General features: G+C 47.8%; 1 protein-coding gene across 5 annotated transcripts in view; it reads right to left on the bottom strand.

Annotated features, from left to right (window-relative positions):
• The window catches only part of Tox2 (TOX high mobility group box family member 2), a 118,454-nt gene that overhangs the window by 8,128 nt on the left and 89,627 nt on the right, over positions 1 to 20,699 (bottom strand). For all 5 annotated transcript variants that reach the window (XM_021193768.2, XM_021193769.2, XM_029536440.1 and 2 more), the window contains exon 4: positions 286 to 525. In XM_021193768.2, coding sequence (XP_021049427.1) covers positions 286 to 525 — 240 coding nt within the window. The remainder of the gene's footprint in view (positions 1 to 285; positions 526 to 20,699) is intronic.

Here is a 20,699-nt window from a genome sequence, read left to right as displayed (position 1 = left end):
CTGGATGGACCCTTTGCAAGAATAAGAAGGCCCAGCCACTGGGGGCCTCCTGTCATGGACACCGTGGTTGGGCCCTGAATCTCTTCAGGGCTCCACTGTGCCTGGAGGAGGAGGGAGCTCCAGTAGATTTAGCAGCCACAGCCTGATGTCCCGAGGGTTCAGGTATCATCCCTCTGACCAGAGATCCACAAGGTATCCAGCAAAGACTAAATGATGGCCGTGACTTGGCAGAGCCCCTCTTCACCAGGGAGGCACCTTGAAGCCACGCCCTTCCATATCACGCACCTTGAAATGGGCATCTGATTCCTCCTCCTGTGTGGAACTGGATGGAGAGGGGGTTGCTGACTTGCTCCCTGGGGGTGATGGGGAGCCGTGGGCAATGCCACTCCGGATGCCCATCTGGGAGATGAGCTGAGACTGGCTGAGGGCACTCATGTGGCTGGCCAGCATCGCTGGGCGGCCCAGCAGGGGCCCTGGCCGGCCTGAGTCATACGCCGCCACTTCCGAGTGGACCATTTCCTGGATCTAAGAGAGGACAGGGTGATTGTGTTAGAAGGCTCTGCCTCGACAAATGCCACAGCTGCCTCTCAGGAGGGGACATCTGGGTGAGAGGTGGCAAGTGGCCCTTTCCACGCTGGGCTGGGCTTCCCACCGAGACCCCCACAGGGGAATTTCAAGGTAGAGTTCCAGTCTCCTCTGACCTCTGCTTGATGCAGAGCACCTGCAGAGCCACTAGGGCCCCTTGGCTGTTCAGTTGGCATCTGCCGTGGGCGGGCGGGTGGTCGGCATGCCGTCCATACAGGAGCTTGGTCCAGCTGCGAATGGATCATCTCATGATACAAGCTCCACGGTGAACACAGCTCTGCCTTGTGTGCTGTGCAACAATGAATGGCAAAGAACACAGTCGCTGGGAACCCAGACCCTTACCAGGTGCTTGACGCTGGCCAAGTTTGACTTCAGTGGGCCTCAGTTTCCACATCTGTACCCTGTGTAATAAAACCATCTTCTACGATTAAGGACCAGATCTACTCAAGCATAAAGTAAGTCTTATGTCATTGATGTCTGTCCAGTGCAATGAATGAATGAATCATTTAGCAGAAATGATGTCAGAAATGTTCTTACTGACTTCATTCCTCTTTCCCCCTAGTGGTTATTTCTGGGATACAAGAAACATAACCATTTTCCACACAGGAGCGGTCTCACACTGAACATGGAATTCAAACAGTGACCCAGACAAACACAGTATAAATGCACGCTTCATCGAGGCCCCTGTGAACATTCTTAGACTTTTTTTTATTTCCTCTGCATTTATTATTTGCTCTGTCTGATTTCTAATGGCAATGTTCTCAGCCTTTTCTTCAGTAAGCAGCAAATAGACCTTTTCTTTTATGGGGTTTTAAACTTCTCTTTAGAAGAATCAGCCCTCGCTAGACATGGCGGCGGCACATGCTTGTAATCCCAGAATAGCCTGAGCGACACAGTGAGACTGTCACAAACAAACAAGGTCTCCAAATGATCCCTTCTTCCCTGTTCACTGACAATTTAATATCTAATTTCATCTTTGTTAACCCCTCCTCCTAGCTTGTAAAGATTATTGTTGATTCTCCCTCAATTTTGAATTATATTTCAAAATTCATTTATTTCCCTTGTTTTATGGTTAATAATTTTTAGGGGCGGGGGAAATGGCTCACTAGGTAGAGTTCATGTTGTGTGAGCCTTAGGACCACTGCTTGGATCCCTAGCATGCATGTAAGAGGGGACACCTAGTAGGACCACTGCTTGGATCCCTAGCATGCATGTAAGAGGGGACACCTAGTAGGACCACTGTTCAGATTTCTAGCATGCATGTAAAAGGGGCAGCTAGGTGCTCATCTTCACGTCACACCCTGGGGGCTGGGAGGCAGGAGGTCAGGGGAGGGTTTCAAGGAAGGAGGAAATGGAGAGAGTTGAATCCTGGGGTCTAGGCTACAACTGAAAGGTTCAGGGACAGTGAGAGACTCCATCTTAAAGCTGAGAGCAGGGTCAGGACTAGGGAGCCGGCTTGGTGGTTAAGCTTAGGGGTGAAGAGTTCCTGTAGATGCCAGGTGGGAGTGGTGCTAATTCCAGCCTTGAAGGGAGAGGTAGGATCCTCAGAGCAAGTTGGCTTCACAGAGCTGGCCAGCAAGATGAACCGGATCTGTGAGCCCTGGGCTCCACTGAGAGACCTTTCTTCAGTGAATAAAGCTGAAGAATGATGGAGGATAATTCCCGCCATCAAATTCAGACCTGCACATGAACACTTGCACATGCACATTCACACTCTCACACAAGTGCCCACATCCATATAAACGTGTGTATGAGCGTGTGCACAGGCATGCACACCACTCCCGTCCCCTGCACATGTGCACTCACAAGCACTCCCCCCCCCCGCACACAAATGGACAAAGAAAAAACGATGAGAGCAAAAGAGGCTCTGTTGCTGACCTCTGACCCCCACCACTCACGACGCATGGGTGCCTCCACACACACTCCCCTACAATTAAAAATAATATTTTAATGCTAAAAATATCCTGGGTGTTTCTCATAGATGTTTACCTTGTAATAATTTTGATTTTTAAATTTATTTTATGTATATGGGTATTTTGCCTGCACGCACGGCTGTGTACCACTTGTGTGCCCGGTGCCCTCAGAGGCTAGAAGGTGGCATCGGATTCCCTGTGACTGGAGTTGTGGATGGTCGTGAGCCACCATGTGAGAGAGAGCTGGGACTGCACAAGGGTCCTCTTACCTGTGGAGCTCTATCTCTGCAGCCCCAGAGAATATTTTATAAGACTGTTGTTATTGATCTCTCTTGTGTGTAGGGATTTCATTCTTTAATTTTTTTCCTTTGACAAAAAGAGTTTTAAAGAGAACTCCAGAGACTTCTAAGCAGCTAATTTTGCTTCTCTTTGCTTCGTCTTCAATTTCGAGTCACAGAAGCGGCGAATGTTCGTACAGTGTGCACTTCTGAGACTCTGTTAAAGCTTTCTTTGGAACCCAAATATCATGAAATCGTTACCTGTAGCAAAGTCCTCCCAAATGTACTTTCTGGGTTGTGGCTATGATGCAGCAGGTACCGGTTACTGACTAACGTTGGTCGCATCCTTTAGATGCTCTTCTCCATTTTGGCTCTCTAACCTCAAATGAGCTTCACTAGTCAGGGCTTTGAAACTTGTGACCCTTTTATCATCCAAGAAACGTTTACGTGGCTCGGGGTATACGGCAGAATAAAATAAGCACCTAAATCAAACACTTACTGCTGAGAAACCGTTGGGGAAGTTATTGGAAAATAAGTCTTTGGTACACAGTAAGATACAGGCAAATGCGCAGGCTACCGAAGTGGGTGTGCTTAATTACGTTTGCATGAAGAACTAAATCTTGGCTAAACTCTGGTATGCGGGATGGAAAACATCTTTAACATTTCTCAGAGTTGATCGATATTTTGAGTTCCATAATCATCGATGCTGAAACTCTGCTTGGCATCAGTACAGAGCTCAGACTGGCAGAAGTCTGCTTAGCGCCATCTCAGACGCGGTTGGAAATCCAGTCCTAATCCTAAGCCAAAATTCACTGAACAACCTCTTATGAAACACGTCAGCAACTCAAATATCAATAAAAAAAAATCAAACATTCTAAAAAAAAAAAAGGGGGAAAATATTAAATCTGTTTTCCACAATAAAACCATGATTAAAAAACCATCTTTGTATGTATGCATGTACATATGTGTGGGTATGTAGGTGTCTATGTTTACCTACGGAGGTCAGAGGTTGACCTTTGAAGGGGAGGGCCTTTTATCTGCCGAGCCAGCTCTCCAGACCCCCTATGCTTGCTGTTATTATTTTGAGACTTGTAGAACTTTATGTGTATGGATATACTACCTTCATGTATGTCTGTGCACCATGTATGTACAGTGCCTGTGGGCATCAGAAGGGCATCGGAAGAAGCAGTTCTTCATTAAAAATTCAATTCAGCAGCTTCCCTGAGCCTTCCTGTCCCGTAACAGTCACTCCATGCGTCATGGGTTATTTTTGATATGGCGTTTTCAAATTAAGCAATTTATTGCGTGTTTGCCTTATTTGGTACAGAACCATCTAGATCTAGGTCGAGGGTTCAGACGGGAGCCACTTCACCAGGAGGAAACATCTGAGGATGTCTACAAAGACAGTTTTCATCTCACCACTGGGGGCATGCTCCTGTCTCCTGGAGGTACTGGCAGAGGAAGCTGTTAAACTCCACAGTAAGTGGGCTGGCTGCCCCCCATCCTTGCCCCCAAAACAAAGACTTGTGTGTGTGTGTTGAGACTGAGCAGCTCTGCTCTCCACAGGGGATGCTTTCCTTGAGGAAAAGCTCAGCTATGCTCTGGGCACGTTCCTCAAAACTGAAGATGGGATTGTCTTTTACTTAACTCAGGCTGCTGGGCAGAGTGTTTTAATGGAAGGTGTCCTATTGTTATTGCGGTCGGGGAACATGAATCCCCCAGTTTTGTTTTGTGGGATGTGTCAAGGCTTCCCTTAGGACAGAACCACATCTTGCAAAAAAAAATTTTTTTTTCATGTAAAACTAAAATAATGTGGGCTTGGGGTTGAGAGACTAACTCAGGGTAGAATGCTTGCCCTGCATGCATGAGGCCCTGGGTTTGATTCCTAGCACTGGAAAAAAAAAACTAATTGAAATAATATTCACTGTGATATATATATATACCTCCGTGTCTATTGAATGTACTGTTTTGACACCAGCTATGAGACAGAGAAAACTGAGCTAAAGCCCTCCATCTGCCCCATGTCTCCATCAGTTCTTCAGGGCATTTGGTGTGAACGGGTTTGCTTCAGGTATGCCATGTGAAGTTGCTCAGTGCTTAGACATCCCAGAATGCCGTCTTCATGACGGTTGCTCCTTATTCATGAAAGCTCTGGTGACTGTCTCTGCCTTCCATCCTTTTCTATCGGCCGTTGTCATGGTTTCCATACGGTTTTTGTTCTCATCCCGCATGGTTTCAGATGTACATCATGCAAACAGCGGATGGGCGAATGCTGGTCCCAACCCTGTTCTCAATATATTGGGATCTGCATCAGCACATCAGTCAGAAACCCGAAATATAGGCTCAGCAAGCCAGCTTCCTTAAAGTGTGGCAAGTTTTAAGTCCCTAAGCAGCTCCCGCTGTCTACCTACAATAAGTACATGCCATTTCTTCTTTGTGGATTTCTGTTTGTTTGTTTTTCTTTTAGGCAGGGTCTTACCATACAGTCCAGGTGACTTTAAACTCTCTGTCCTCCCTCCTCAGCCTCTTGAATTATAGGTGTGCACCACCATTCCTAGCTTTTAAGTTTTAAATGAGAAATTGGCATGATTTCCTCTAGCGCAAACTGGCTATAGCTTGTTAAGGCATATAGTTTTCTTCTCAGCTACTTGTGGTGGAATTCTTCAACCCCGTATTCCTGACTTTGTGAATTATTATCTTTCTGATATTAAAGGTACTTAAATTTATCATTATCATCATCATCATTTTGTGAATGCCCTACGTGAGAAACATTCTAAGTCTTATCACTGGTGAGGCAGAACACCATCCATAAGTCAGTTAGGCCACTTGGGTGTGGTCTAGTGGATGTGGACAGCAGCCAAGTTCAGCTCTTAGGAAGGATAGGATGTGGCACAAGGCCCTGGGTTCAATCCCTAGCACCTCATAAACTGAATTTTGTGTGCTTGTCTGCTACCCCAGCACTCGGGAGGCAGTGGCAGGAGGATCAGAAGTTCAAGGTCATTCTCAGCCATATATAGAGTTCGAGGGCAGCCTGGGCTAGAAAATCTCTCAAAAAGAAACCCAAACCTAAAACAAAACCAAGGACCTTCAGTCCGGAGTAAATGAGCTCACGGCTCCCAGCACTCCACAGTACACGCCTCCTGGAACCTAGCAATTCTCACCTCTCCCACACACAAGGACACGCCCACTGCAGGAAAAACTGTGAAAGACGTCGACAAAGACAAATGAATGTTCCTTTGACATTCTGCTGTGCATTGCCCTCTAGACCTCTCAGGTTATCTGATTCTGAATGTCCCCTCTAAATTTGACTAGGCTATTTTAATTCTGCAACTCTGTAAATTGTAGCGGGGGTGGGAAAAGTAGTTATTGCAACTGATCATTTTTGAAATCATTTAAGATTGTACCGTGGTAAAATCAATAAATTTTTCTTGTGTAATTTTCATATTGTTGTGTTTATGTAGGCTGTGTGTAAATACATATACCATAGTGTGCATGTGGGGATCAAAGGACAGCTTTGTGAGGTCAGTTCTTCTTTTCAACCTTTGTGTGGGTCCAGGGGGTCAAGGTCAGGTTGCTAGGATTTCTGAACAGGTGTCTTTATCATCTGAGCCAACTCATGGATGCAACCATTTTTACACATACATCTCGGTGCTATGCACACACCATGCCTCCATCTTCCATCACTCCCATCCGTCTCCAGAAGTATCTTTACTTCTACCTATATTAATAGTTTTCCACTCCTGTCTTGCCCATGTCCCTGGAAACCACGATTCTCCTTTCTTTGTATGTGGTCTATGTGTGTGTGCAGGATGTATGTACACATGTGTATGGGGATGCTGTGCTTCTAGGCCAGAGGAGGGCGTTGGGCACCCTGTGCTATTATTGCTCTCCACACATTTCCTTGAGATGGTGTTTCTCACTGCATCTGGAGCTCGGTAGACTGACAGCAAGCCTCGGTGACTAGCCTGTCGCTGCTACTCGCAGACACTTGTGGCTGGGGAATTTGAAATCAGGTTCTCAAGACTGTGCAGCAAAAACTTACCAACAGAACCATTTCCCCATCCCCTGTTGATTGAGCCCTACTAAGTACCTCGGATACAGGGAATCTATCATACCATCTAAGTCTCCCTTTGTGACTGTCTTAATGTACTTAGCACAGTGGCCTCAAGATTTATACACATTGTAGCGTGAGTCAGAATTCCTTTCCCCTTTTAAGATTGAATAATATTCCATTGTATGAGCATACCACATTTTGCTATCCATTTTTCTGTTAATGGGACTTTGAAAGATTTTTTTAAAGATCCAAACTCTAATATCAACAGTGGATGAGTGTCAAGTGGAAAACAACTGGTTCTTATCCATTAAAACACAACTAAAATTTTCTGCTATATAGATATAATTGATCCTATACTATAGAAAAGATAATTTTAATCATCAAATTCAATTGCTCTGATATCAACCAGTTTTCTGTTTTTAGCCAATTTATTTCCTCATTCCCTGACTGCTTAAGTGTGTGTCTGTTTTTCAGATTCTAACCTGAACTCAGTATAATATCTTACTGACTTCCTCATTAATAACAAGTTAAATGTGGTTTTAATATGCCTGCATGTTATACTTGTATGAGAGTCACTTTGTTACCTTTAGAAAATTGTACAATAAAGAATTTTAAACTCCAGAACAATTGGAACTCTTTTAAAGGCTTACCAAGTTGAGGAAAGTAGAAATGGCCTTTCCAAATAAAGGAATTCTTCTCAGAGTCAGAGTGAATGACAAGAGCCTCATCCCGAAGTGTGGGTGAGTGAACAAGAGTAAGCAAGGAGCGGGAGAGGGTTCCAACCGACTCGGGCAGCCCTGTACCTTTAAATCCACGTGTAAACCGTGTAACATTGCTCTGGTATGCTACGCATGGGAGAATTAAGGCAACAGGGTGGAGGTGATTTCTGAGAAAGACAAAGATGAGAGGGAGCTGAACTGGCTCCAGCAGCATTTATCCTGTCAAAAGCTGGGCTGATGCAGAAGGGTGATCCCAGAGATTTGTCAAAGCAGAATACCCAACTCAAGAGGAGTTGGGGAGGTTCTGGGGAGTCTGGGATGCAGAGGTGGCTGGCATCTCTATGGTTTAATTGGCCGTGTTACATCTCATGAGAGATTTCATATAAGATGACGCCAAAGACTGGCCCCTAATCTCCAGGCTAGCTCCAGACTCTATGTCCGGCCACATGATTGGCACCCCCCTTCCCAGAAACACATAAGGCTGGGTCCATAGGAAGGGAAGCCTTATTTCTCCCTAAATCTTGTCCTAATTTTACCAAAACAGCACACGGCATCACCATTTCTGTTGTTGCACAAGCTACAGACGTGAGTACCAGCCTCCATCTCCTCCTTCCCAAATATCCCTTGTCTGGACACACCAAGCACCGTTGGCCGTTCTTCCACGGTGAGTTCCAAATCTCTCACGTGCTACTCCTACCCACAAGTCACCCTTCTAAGATGTATAGGCCAGGTCCTTCCAGTCTCTACTCTCGCTTTAAAACTTCATTGCACCGCGTGGTACGGCGGCACACGCCTTTAACCTTAGCCCTGGGAAGCAGAAGCAGGTTGGCCTCAGAGTCTGAAGCCAGGCTGGTTGTCTAGAGAGTTCCAAGCCCCCCAGGGCCGCATAGTGAGACCCTGCCTCAAAATGAGTTTTCATTTGCCTCATGACCTCCCAGGTAGATCTAAATTGTCTGATAATCTGATAATAAGTAACAGCTTGGTGTACATACATGTGCATGCGTGTATATTTCCACATGCATGCATGTATATGTGCACGTAAGGAACTAGAGGGCAATGTTAGGGGTCATTTCTCAGATGCTGTCCATCTTGTATACAGAGATAGGGCCTCTCACTGGCTAACGAGGCCAAGCTGGCCAAGATTCACCTGTCTGCACTGGGATTGTAAGCACACAGCACTACCACACCCAACTTTTCTTTTTTCTTTCTTTCTTTCTTTCTTTCTTTCTTTCTTTCTTTCTTTCTTTCTTTCTTTCTTTCTTTCTTTCTTTCTTTCTTTCTTTTAAAACTATTGGTTCTGGGGTTGGAAATCAGGTCCTTGGGCTTGCAAGGCAAGTACTGCACCAACTGAGCCATCCCCCAGCCTCAAGAACAACTTTTTAACCCTTAAAGGTTCTTTGAGATTAAAAAAAAAAAAAAAAAAAAAAAAGCCCGGTGATCTGAATCCGTGGAGGAAATGTTCTCAATGTTACTGATACTTTCTAGATTCCTTAGAGCAGAGCGTTTTCTACTTCTTCACATGAGTGACACTTTCTACCACTATTTATTTGTTGCTTGTATTTTCTCTGAGCCTCCCATTAAACACGCACTGAATCTTTAGGCTCTTTCATCCTTGCAGGTGTGGTGAGCTTGGAGTTTGGACCCCCACCCCCACCCTCCACCCTGGCCGTTAGCCCTTTCGTATTGGTCATTGCTGTGTTGTTTGGTCTCAGAGTCTGAAGCTGATCTGGTTTTTAAATGCAAGTTGTCACTTTCTTACCTGAACATACTTTCTCCTGATTCTGAACTTCCTGTCACATGGACAGTTTGTTAGTAAGTCTCCCGTGTCTCTGAGGGCTCCTCCAAAAGCTTACAGGGGATGCTGCTAGGCTCTTTCCATCACCTGCCGCCATCACCTGCCACCTTTACCTGGCAGGTGTGAGTGTCTGGGCTCACTTTCCCTCTTTCTGTCCTCCTCTGTCTCCCCTTCTCTGCCCTCCTGGCTCTGCTCCCGTCTGTCTGCCTCTCTGCCTCCACCTCTTCTCCAGGTCCTCATCCCCCTCTTTCCCCCTCAAATAAACCCCCCTTATATCAGGTCCCGCCGCATAGTGTGATTTCTCGGCAAGCACCTTGGCATGGGCCCATGAGGTATCCCAGACTACCACATACCCCCTGGCCACCACTGATTGTATGTTGTAACACATTCTGTTGACACCTAGAGATTTCCATAATCATTCAGGGGGTTCCCTAACATCCCTTAAAAGGCTGTGTGGAGCACAGCAAACAGCACGTCTGGAAAGACAGCCCTCTTGCCACAAAGATCGCCGTTGCTTTGCCCACAGCTTCCTCTGCAAACAGTGGCAAGCAGACCTTTCGGGGCTTCTGAGTGGGCCTGGTTTCAGGGCTAAGCATTAGGGAAGAGAGCCCTGAATGCCTCGCAGTTGGTCAGGGGCATGAACTTTCTACAGGGACAATATGTGACTACAAACCAATAAGATGTGAGCATGGCCACCAAGCATCCTAGACTTCCTAGGGTTCTTCATGAACTCCCCAAACGTCCTAACTCCCCAAAGTGAAAAAGATGCCCCCAATTAGAGGCCTGCTGCTTGATACTGTCTGGTGCTAGAGGCTTTGTAGTGGTCAGACCTGAGCCCTTGTCTCATGTCAATGTCCTTGTCTCTCAGTGTTGAGGACACTGGCACCTGTCTCCTTACTTACAGAGGCAGTCACTGGCTAAATAGGAACTACTGCCCAGCAATCCCCATGCCTACCCAGCAGCAGCCCCCCACTGTCCCCTGACTGATGCAGAACTCCCTGGGACCATGAGGGTTTCTCTCTAGATAAGAGCTTTCCTCTGTCGTGCACCTCCCTGAACTCCACTCATCGCCCCAAGCAGTCCCCAGCCCTCCTCGGCTGTCTGTCGTTCTCCCAGATCCTGCTCTGGGGCCTTGGTGGCTCACTGTGCGGAAACCTTCATCAGGGTGAGGACCTGGCTGTCACAACCTTGCTGAGGGGATGCTCCTAGCCGTGGCACGAGGTTCCTTTCTGCTCCCACAAGCAAACAGATGGCCAGCTGGCAGCCGCACCTGCACCCTCTCCTGCAGGCCCAGCAGAGGAGCGAGAGGGAGGTGATAGCCCCGCAAACATAATTAGACTTAATAGATTCTCAGGGTTGTAGAGTGCGGGGAGCTTTTCACACATGCCGGGCTGTAGTCTCCATGGAGTGTGCTAGGTGCTGAGAGCACCCCCACAAGGGACAGTGAGAAATCCCACCTCTTCTCAGCTCCTGCCAATCCACAGAACTGAATCCTGTCCTGCCTCCACTCAGAGGAGAACGAGGGAGTGAGCTGTCCTTTCCCCCCCCACATAAGCTACAGACACTCCTCTCTGTTAAATTCTGTCAGGTAAGCCCTTTCCTGGGTGCAGGTGGGTCCTAAAGTTCCTTCAATTCTGAGCCACAGCAGAAACCAATATGGGGCTAGAAGCCACTGGCCAGCATTTTATTTTATAATCCCTTGACAGTCTCTGGTAGCAGACAGGCATTAGCACCTTTGTCTAGAGAGAGTGGTCACAATCGGTGCTATGCCATGCTTAGCATTATATTAGCGAGCACTCACTTATGTTTGTGGTCCCATTGTACATGTGTGGGCATATGTGCACCATCTATGTGCAGGAGCTATGCACAGAGGGCTATGTTGGGAGCTTGTGAAGAACTCTCTGATGGACACACGTTTTCCTTCCAACTTAACTCTGAAGCCACTGAAACTTGAGGTGGTGGAGCCTGTGCTCCAGTGACTGTCTCAGAATCCCACCACTAGGAAAGTGATGAGTCAGAATGCCACCTGTCTGTTGCCTGGCATCCTCTGACGGTGCCCACACAAACCCCAGCAGCTCTGACAGGGAAAAGGGGTGACACCGAGCCTGCCCTTCGGGACAGGGAGCTGTGTGGATCCCAAAGAGGCAATGCTCTACAGAGCAAATCGTACAAGTATCCCATCCATAAATTTCCCTCTTCCTCTGCCAAGAACTTGCTCATGTTAAGTTTGAATGAGGTTGTGGGAGTTGGGGAGAGTAACCAGGAGGGAGGCTTCTCTCATGAGATTCATAATAGTATGAGGCCCGGCCCAGGGCTGGCGCTTCACAAAGAGTCATCGCATCGGTTTTTACCAGGAGCGGGCAAGTTCCTCTGAATGGTCAGATATTAAATATTTTGGGTTTCTGGAAACCAAATGGGATCTGTTGTAACTGCCTAACTGAACTGCTGGAGCAGAAAGGCAGCTACAGGCAGCAGGCAAATGACTGGCTGGGGCTATGTGCCAATAAGAAGACTCGGGGTCTTTTAGCTCATGGCTATATAGTGCCAACCTCCTTATTTATTGAAGACCATTGATAAAAATAACAGTGGTACATCTTCATACCCTTCACTGGGCAGTTCCTACTCTCTAGGCAGCAGCAGCCTGCTCATCACACTGAATTCTCACCCTGTCCCGGAAGGAGAATCTGCTGTATCTTGTACTTTACAGATGTGGCAATGCAGGCATAGAACAGACAGTCACGGTTCAAGGTCATTTAGTGCTAAGATTCACATGGAGGTCTGGGTAGCTCCCAGACCTGTGTCCTTAGCTGTAATCCTCAGTCTCTCCTCCTGCCCCCGCATCAGAGCAAACACCTGCTACGAACTCTCCCTGAGCTGAGCCATGCCCTGGCCATTGCTGGGGTCTAGCTCTGACCTCAAGCTTCAGCCTCTCTCAGAAAGAGAACGTGGGTGGTCCTGGTAGGGAAGGCTTTGGCACGTGGCCAAGGCTACTTTGGAACCTTGATACTCTGTTTCCCTGTTGCGGGGCATGCTGGCTTCTAACAGCTGGCTCATAATCATCTCTAGGAACTGCCTTTGTTGATGGCTGCCCCATCCCGTGGCTACATCCCTTTTCATGGGTGCTTATATAAAGCCGTGTGGGTTTAAAGGCCGTGTCTCCTTGATGAGTCTGTTCCCAGGAGGGTCTGACTGCCCACATGTCCCTGTCAGCCAAGGTCTCCTCTGCTTAACCACATCTATGAGGACACTTGTGCTGTGTAAGTGACATACTCACGGATACCCAGCATGCTTTGATGTTGATATATTGGGATAGGTCAGCCTTTTAGTCTGTCATCCTTGGAATCACTACTATGGGATGTCACAATTAAAGTCTTAAGTCACCCACATCAGCTTTCCCACGTGCATCCTGCTCTCTGAAATATCTATAGTCTTAAGGAGTCAAATGTTTGAAAATTAGCCCCCCTCTCGAACACACACACACACACACACACACACACACACACACACACACACACAGAGCCCTTGAGCCAGAAAAAGAGAGAACCAATAGCAGCCTCCCCCAGTGCCTGCCCCTTGCTGGCAAGCCTCGTTGGCAAGTATTTCTAATAAACTTTCATGCTTGGCAGGAGATCCTTTGCAGGCTGACAAATTCCTCCTGAAATGTAGATGTCTTGTTCAGAGTTATTACTCCAGTGCACAGGTGCCCAGCTGCTATTGTAAAACCAGCAAGCATTTAATTGAAACAAACGACTATAATAATAGTACATTATCCCTGCAGGCCAAGCGCCATCATAGTTTTAATTATTGAGTTAAGAGTCTCACTAATTTATCCTTTAAAGCAACAGCCCATTCCCAGCTAGACTGATCATCTTGTTATGAATATGAAGGCCCAGCAGGGAGGTTGTGAATCGAAAGCCATTTGTCCCCTTCAGGGCTGTTTTTGTCTTTGAAGAAAGGTTTGCAAACAGGCAGCTGGGCTGCTTGGCAGGCTCCACTGGGGATGGGAGGTTTCTGTTGAGGTTGGAATGGGGGCCTGCCTGGCCCCTTGACTTGCATCTCTGGGTTGGCGGCCTCCTTACAGAGCCTGCGCTAGCTCTCTACTTGATCATAACCAAGATCCAAAATCTTAAACACCAAAGCCTGGCACCTCTCTGGTCTCCTCCTTACTGCTCTCCTCCCACTCGTCCCCACTCCTGTTTCACCCCATTCCCCCTTCATTACTGTTCCTTGAATATTCAAGTGGGCCCTTGCTTCTGGGTCAGTGTAGAATTGAGTACATTTTTGTTCCCTGGGGGGAATTTGTGGGCATTTTTGGTTGCTGTAACTGGACTGCAAGCTAAAGCAACAGGAACGCTCAGAGCACACAACAGCCACGTCCAAAGTCACTCCGGCTGGGTGTGGACCGCCTGTGGATGACCCTTGGGCGGGCGGCAGTGTTCTTCCACACGGGGAGGAGTGCTCACCCTGCTTCCTTCCTCAGTACTGAGGAACCTGGTTCAAGCCTCGAGTTCCCCAGGAGGCTTTTCCTGGCCATGCAACCTTGTGCTGCAACCTGGGTCCCTGTGCACACTAGAGAGCGGACAGAACCTCCTAGCCTCTTGGGCTGCTGTTGTCTTCTCTCCAAAGCACCTGCTAACAGTGTGTGGAACACTTATTAGCTTTTTCTTGTCCTTGTTGTTGCTCCCTTATAACTACACCTGGCTTAGATCTTTGCTTTGATCCCTGATTACTGGCCAGCGCCTAGCAGCGTGTGAAGGTCAGCGAGAGCCAAGTGTGTACTCTGGGGACAGTCCTGGTTTTTCTCTGTCTTCGCATACCTGTCACCCCGAGTGCTTGTCCCACCCCCACTGCTGCATATAGGACAGTCATCATGTCTACATGTATCATTCGATCTGTACCAGGCACCGTGTGGAACCATCGGGGAGTTAGAGTAACAAGCACAGTGACGCCTGCCTCATGGAGTTAACTCCACACCCTGCTCTCTCTCTCACACACACACACACACACACACACACACACACACACACACACACACACGGAAAGGTTGTAAGGTAGAGTGCCCAAGCCACACTAGGAGAGCCCTGTACTGAGTAGTGGACATTGGAGGGGGGGGGGAGCAGGGCTGGCGTAAGGAAGAACTAGAGGGCCAAACAGGGCAGGATTGGTGAGCCCCGAATGTCACGTCTGAGTCTTGAGGAACTGCAGGTGTCTGGTAGACCAGACTGGCTAAGAGCAGACGACAGTGATGAGCTCACCTTCTCAGACTCAGCAAGAAGGGGTGGGACACAGCCGGGAGAGACACAGAGAGGAGACAAAGGGAGCACAAGTGGGTGGCACAAAGGATACTAGAAGTTATGTCACACAGAGGAACAGAAAAGGAAGTTTCTGGAAGAAGACAGGGGCCAGCCTGTCAGTCAGGCATGAGAAAGATGGCCCATAGCAATGGATTTGTCTCTAACCAGGGCAGCTTTACTGCCATGGGAGAGCAGAAGTCAAGCAAATGGGAATCAGGATGTGACCACTGCCAGCACTGTCCAGGAGGCTGGTCTGGGGCTCCTGGAAGGTGACAAAGGCTGACCAACTTTCAGTTAAGCTACTATAGGGAAGTAAGGAGGTAGCACTGTGACCTTGACTCTCTGAGCTGGGGTTTCATCTCTCCATTTTCTGGCAGCCCCTTCCAGGACCCCAGCCACAATGCTTGGGCATGGCAGATGGCAAGGGATCCTCATTCAGGCATATGAGGTTCACTGTTCCCTGTATGTAGTCTGTACAAGGCTGGACCAGGCTCATACCTGGTGAGCCTGAGCCTTACATCACCTCTTCTCACTACTGAGACCAGAAGGGGCTGGTGTGGGTTGGCTGGCCTGACCGTGTCTCCTCACCTGTGGTTACAAGGTTGTCCCCAAGGTATGGGTCTTCTCATTCCAACACAGGAAGCCAGCAAAGTCACCTGTCTTGCTTTGATTTATCTTTGTGACTTATCTTTCCGTGTCTTTGAAGAATGGGAGGGAACTGTTGAACGGTCAGTGACCAGGCACGTCAGAACTTCTGTGATCACCGAAGATGTATGAGTGTGTTTTGATTGATGTTCAGAGACATTTCAAGAGGCACAGGCACTTCAAGCTCTCTCTTGTTCTCCGGGGTCACAGTGGGAATAAAGTTGGAGGAGTCACTGAGGAACAGGGAATTCTGGGAGGTATGTGAGCCAAGAAAGGATCAGGGCCTCCTGTGCTCAGCTTAATAAATGAGAGGAGGGGTCAAGAGGCTCAAGGGGGAGATTTGATTGACAGGGATGATCTGAGGAGGAAGAACCAGCTGTCCTTGGCCACGAGTGGTGCTAGTGGGTGCTGATATCAAAAATGACCTGTCTTTTACACGTTTCTAAACTTGAGAGTTTGTATACCTTTAATCCCAGCATTCAGGAGACACAGGCAGGAGGATCTCTGAGTTCAAGGCCAGCCTAGTCTATAGAGCAAGTTACGGGTCCGCCAAGGCTACCCAGAGAAATCTTGTCTCAAACAACAACAACAACAACAACAACAACAACAACAACAAAAACCCTGAAAAAATCATTTAAAGTTATTTTATTATTTTATGCAAACCGGTTAAGTTATGTCTGCATGTATGTCTGTGTACCATATGCATGCAACGTTCACAGAGGCCAGAAGAGGGTGCAGAATAGGGCGTTAGATCTCCAAAGACTAGAGTTCAAGATGGTTGTGAGTCACCATGTGGGTGCTGGGGATTGAACTCAAGTCCTCTGGAAGAGCAGCCAGTCCTCTTAACCACTGAGCCATCTCTCCAGCTTCCTCCTCAGTTTTTAAGGCTCTGCTCAAATGTTCTTGCCTCCGGGAGGTCCTGACTCTACTCCCAAAACCTGGGCTCCCATGATCCCCCTCTCATGTCATGCCTCTCAGGGACCTTGTCAAAAGTGTCACCACACCTTCACTTGAGTGGATGCATGCTTAGCTACGAATGGGGACATCACAGCTGGATCCCGTCCTTGACTTGCTTCTCCCTATGTGGCTCTTTCTGCTGGTGATGCCCCACTCACCCCATGTACCTAGCCATTGCCCCACATCCGCCAGCAGTATCCTCTGACTTCATGTCTCTGGGCTCCCCCAATTAAGGGCAGAGATAGGACCAGATCTATACTTAGAAAGGTTTCACTGGCTAATCCATGAGTATGAACAGGAGCCGGGGATACTGGGGCAGATGGCCAGTTTGAAGGCAGCTGCACCTGCTGGTCCCTGACAGAGATGTCTGAGCTAGGATGCGGGAACCTGGAGCAGGAGAGAATCAAGGAGTAGGTCTTCAGAGCTTGATGGTGGGCTTGGGGGGAGGGGTCTCTGCCTTACTCAGTGCTCCCTGGCAGAGGTGAGACCCTAACATGGCAGGGAAGCCCAGGGAAAGGCCAGAGTAATCTATCCCCTCCACCTTCACACCAAACACGCTACGTTCTAAATTAGCACACACGCTAATTAAAACCATCTTTCCAAAGAATTTATTACTGGGTATTCTGAGCTAATTATAAATTCTCTGTGGCTGATCCCGAGCAGTCTGCTAATGCAGTGTTGAAATCTCTTTGGCCACCCTTGTTTAAATTATTCATCAGGCCCCGGCAACAGTTGTGAACTGTAATTTAAACAGTCAGCTCATGAATATTCAATCAACACAACAAACAGTGCCGTGTTTTACTGCCTTGCCGCTCAATATTTTGTATCCTCGCCTATGTTTGCGTGTTTTTATGAACTCTCGAGGAAAGAGGAGTGTACTGCCTGGCTAAGCTGCTGAAGTGCGGGAGTTGGGAGGCAGGAGGAGTCCTGAAAGCCTCTCTGGGGCTAAAGGGATGGGGTTCAGTGGCTTCACCCTCAAAGAGGATGGAGGGAGGCCCAGGGCTATGGAGGGTAAAGAGTGGCCTGAAGACACATAGTGGATCCCAGGCACAGGCAGGACTCTATTCTGGGGTGATTCCTGCTGCCTAATTGGCCACACATTAAGTAGCAAAGACTCTCTGGGGAGAGCTGGCCTGTGGGGCAAGGCTCAGCAGGCTCTCAGCATCCCTGTCAGTGGTGGCCAGATGTTGCTAGGTTACATGATGCTGTCCAGGCAACAGGTTACCTGCAGTCCTTCAGAACCTGCGCTCTCTCTCCTTGATCCCCATGCCCCTGCTCCCATCCCATGTTTTAGGGCCTCCCAAGCCACCAACACCTTGGATGCCTCCCCAGGTGGCTCCCCAAACCCTCAGTTGCTTTCCCTGTAGAGTGGGATAATCTCAGGTGGTTGTGTAAGAATCGAACAATGTGCAGATAGCATAGCGTGGTGAACAGGAAGCCATCCCTAGATACTTTAGCTTTCCTGGTTATCCCTATTAACCTTACTAACTAGTTACTTGGCAATGACTACAATAGATGTCTGCCTTCTAGCCCGATACCATTCGAACTTGTTATAAACTGCTATGGCGTGCACCCCCTGTGCTGGGCACTGTGGCAGTCAGTGAGAGAGATCTGGTTCCTGCTCTCAGGGTCCTGATTTCCCATGAGGAAGACCGAAGCCACACAAAACCCATCTCTAAGTGTGTGGTCTTTCAAACAGAGCTAAATGCCATGGAAGAAGATCAGGCAGGAAGACAAGGAAGATGTGTGAGGTGCGAGTGGGAGGCGATTTTGGAAAGGGTGGCCAGACAAGGCCTTGTACAGAGAGTGAAATTTGGCTTCCCTCTAAGAGGCGAGAGAGGTGTGTGAGCAGGCACTCGGACAGCGTGAAAGAGTGCTGAGAACAAAGGCAGATGAGAAGAGAGGCTGCAGCCAGGCACACATTGGTATAGGAAGGCAGCCATGTGGCCAGGCATGGTGGGCAGGACAGGTGGATGGGCAGGGGCAGAGGAACCGCCAGGCCTTTGGTCATGGAGATTTAGACACTCAGAGAGATGTGTGCGACTAAAACACAGAAGTTATCAGCACACATAGGACATTCAGAACGGCAAACCCAGCTGAGATCACGATGTTCTCAAGTGTAGAGAAGAGAAGAGAAGAGAAGCCTCCGTTTGAGCCTGGGGCCTCCTGTACTTACGGTGGACCCCACGGACAGTGACAAGAGGAGGAGAGCCAAACCAGAGAGCCCATCCTGGGAGCTAATGAAGTGAGTGTGGGGGCAAGGATGAGAAAGTAGTAGAAAGCAAAACAAAGGCTTGAATGAAAACTAGGGGTACCGGATGCAGAAGTGGAGAAGAGGAAAGCCAAACAGCTATTGCAAGGAGTTCCGAAGTTGCAAGTCCCCACAACCCCTTCCACACATACGGAAACGACAAGTTGAGCTGGTCATAGAGGTGGATGACAGAGTACTTGCTTAGTATGAGGAAGATCACTAGCATCACCCACACCTCTGCCAACCCCAGCTATGACAATCAAGCCATATCTCTAAGTCTATCTGAGAGTGCAGATGTATAACCCCTGGGGCTCAGGAAGATGATGCAGGAGTTTTGCAAGTTCAAGGCTAGCCTGGTGTCTGCAGTGGCAAACAACAAGATGGAAGGCAAGGATGGACACCTGAGGTTGTCCTCTGACCTCTGTGCACATACTGTGGCACGTGCGCACTTGCTTACACACACACACACACACACACACACACATCACATATGTACAAAGATTTGTTTAAGTCAAGTTCACGAGGAAACATCAAACAGTAGAATGCTATGCACCCCGCTAAAAAGGGGGCGCTGTGGTGGTTTGAATGAGAAGGGCCCCTATTGGCTCATATATTTGAATACTGAGTTGCCAAGGGGCGAAGGTGTTTGAGAGGGTTTAGGAGCTGTGACCTTGTTGGAAGAGGTGTGTCACTAGAAGTGAGTTTTGAGGTTTCAAAAGCCCATACCAGGCCCAGTCCGTCTCTCGCTCCCCCTCCCCTCCTCTCCTTTCCCCTCCCCCTCTCAGTCCCCTTCTCCTCTCCCCTCCCCTTCTTAGTCCCCCTCTCCCTCCCTGCCTCCTGCCTATCCATGTAAAGCTCTGACCTACTTCTCCAGTGCCATGCCTGTCTGCTTCTGGCCATGAGGATTGTGAACAAACCCTCTGAAACTGTAAGCAAGCCCCGCCTCCACAATTAGATGCTTCTCATGGTCATGGTCATGGTGTCTCTTCACAGCAGAAGAGCAGTGACTAAGACAGCCACAATCTACAATCACACACATGGAGACACATCTGTCATATAGGACACAGAACTGGTGGGTCACAGGACAACGCTGATAAAAAACAGACCAGAAAACACAGGAAGACGTGCCTTTTGTTGGTTCCCTGTGAGTTTAAAGCCTGAAAATGACTGAAAAGGTACTTAGCAAATGGCTAGGTTGATAAATTATTTGTGGGTAGTGGCATGGTTTTAATAGATTTTCTTTCTTCTTTAATTTTTAAAACAATGAAAACATGGCATTTTAATAAAACCCACAAAGCTACATCTAGGGAAGAAAGAAGAAAAAGATGTAAGAACACTTCATTGCAAAATTTATAGGGTACAGTCAGCCAACACCATATTCAGAAAAAATATGTACTGCCATAACCTGTATTATTAAACAATAAACAATAAAAGTAAATGAACAAAGGGACATGAGGGTTGAAAATGAAAAATTTAAACCACTATAGAAGCTGAGATTAATAAACATAAAGGGGGGATGAATAAATTAAGGGAAAGAAAAATAACAGATTCCAAACATAACTCTGATGGTCAAATAAAATAAAATAAAATAAAATGAAGAAGAACCAGTAATGGAGAGATCTCTGGAAGAGAAGATATCAGGAACATGCAATCTTAGGAAAAGCAGCTGGGGTATAACAGCCATAAGAGCTGCAAAGCATAAATCAGTTCTACCAAAAACCAGTCCTGGTAGCTGAAGATCCCAGGGTCATCAACTATCTGGCTCGTGAAGATGGTATAAGCCTACTACAGAGGTACGAGAAAGCTGCCCATAAAACAGCAGCAGCAGCAGCAGCAGCAGCAGCAGCAACAAGAAGCAGGCCTGTGGAGATGACTCAGTTGGTAAAGTACTTGAAAGACTGAGGTGCTAAGCTCAATAACCAGCATCCACAGAAAAAGCCAGGAGCTGAGGTGCACGCCTCCTGATATTGGATGGATGGATAGATAGATAGATGGGTAGATTGATCGATAGATCGATGGATAGATAGATAGATAGATAGAAAGATAGATAGATAGATAGATAAAGGTGGTGTGCCAGCGAGGAGGCTCAGCGAGTGAAGGCACTTCCCACCAAGCATGATGACCCGTGTTCAATCCCCAAAACCACAAGGAAGAAGAACAGAATATATTCCTGCAAACAGTCCTCCAACTTACACACACGTGTGCTAT

This window comes from Mus pahari, chromosome 3 (assembly GCF_900095145.1).
Source record: "Mus pahari chromosome 3, PAHARI_EIJ_v1.1, whole genome shotgun sequence".
NCBI lineage: Eukaryota > Metazoa > Chordata > Mammalia > Rodentia > Muridae > Mus > Mus pahari.
This window is presented reverse-complemented; position numbering and strand designations above follow the sequence as displayed.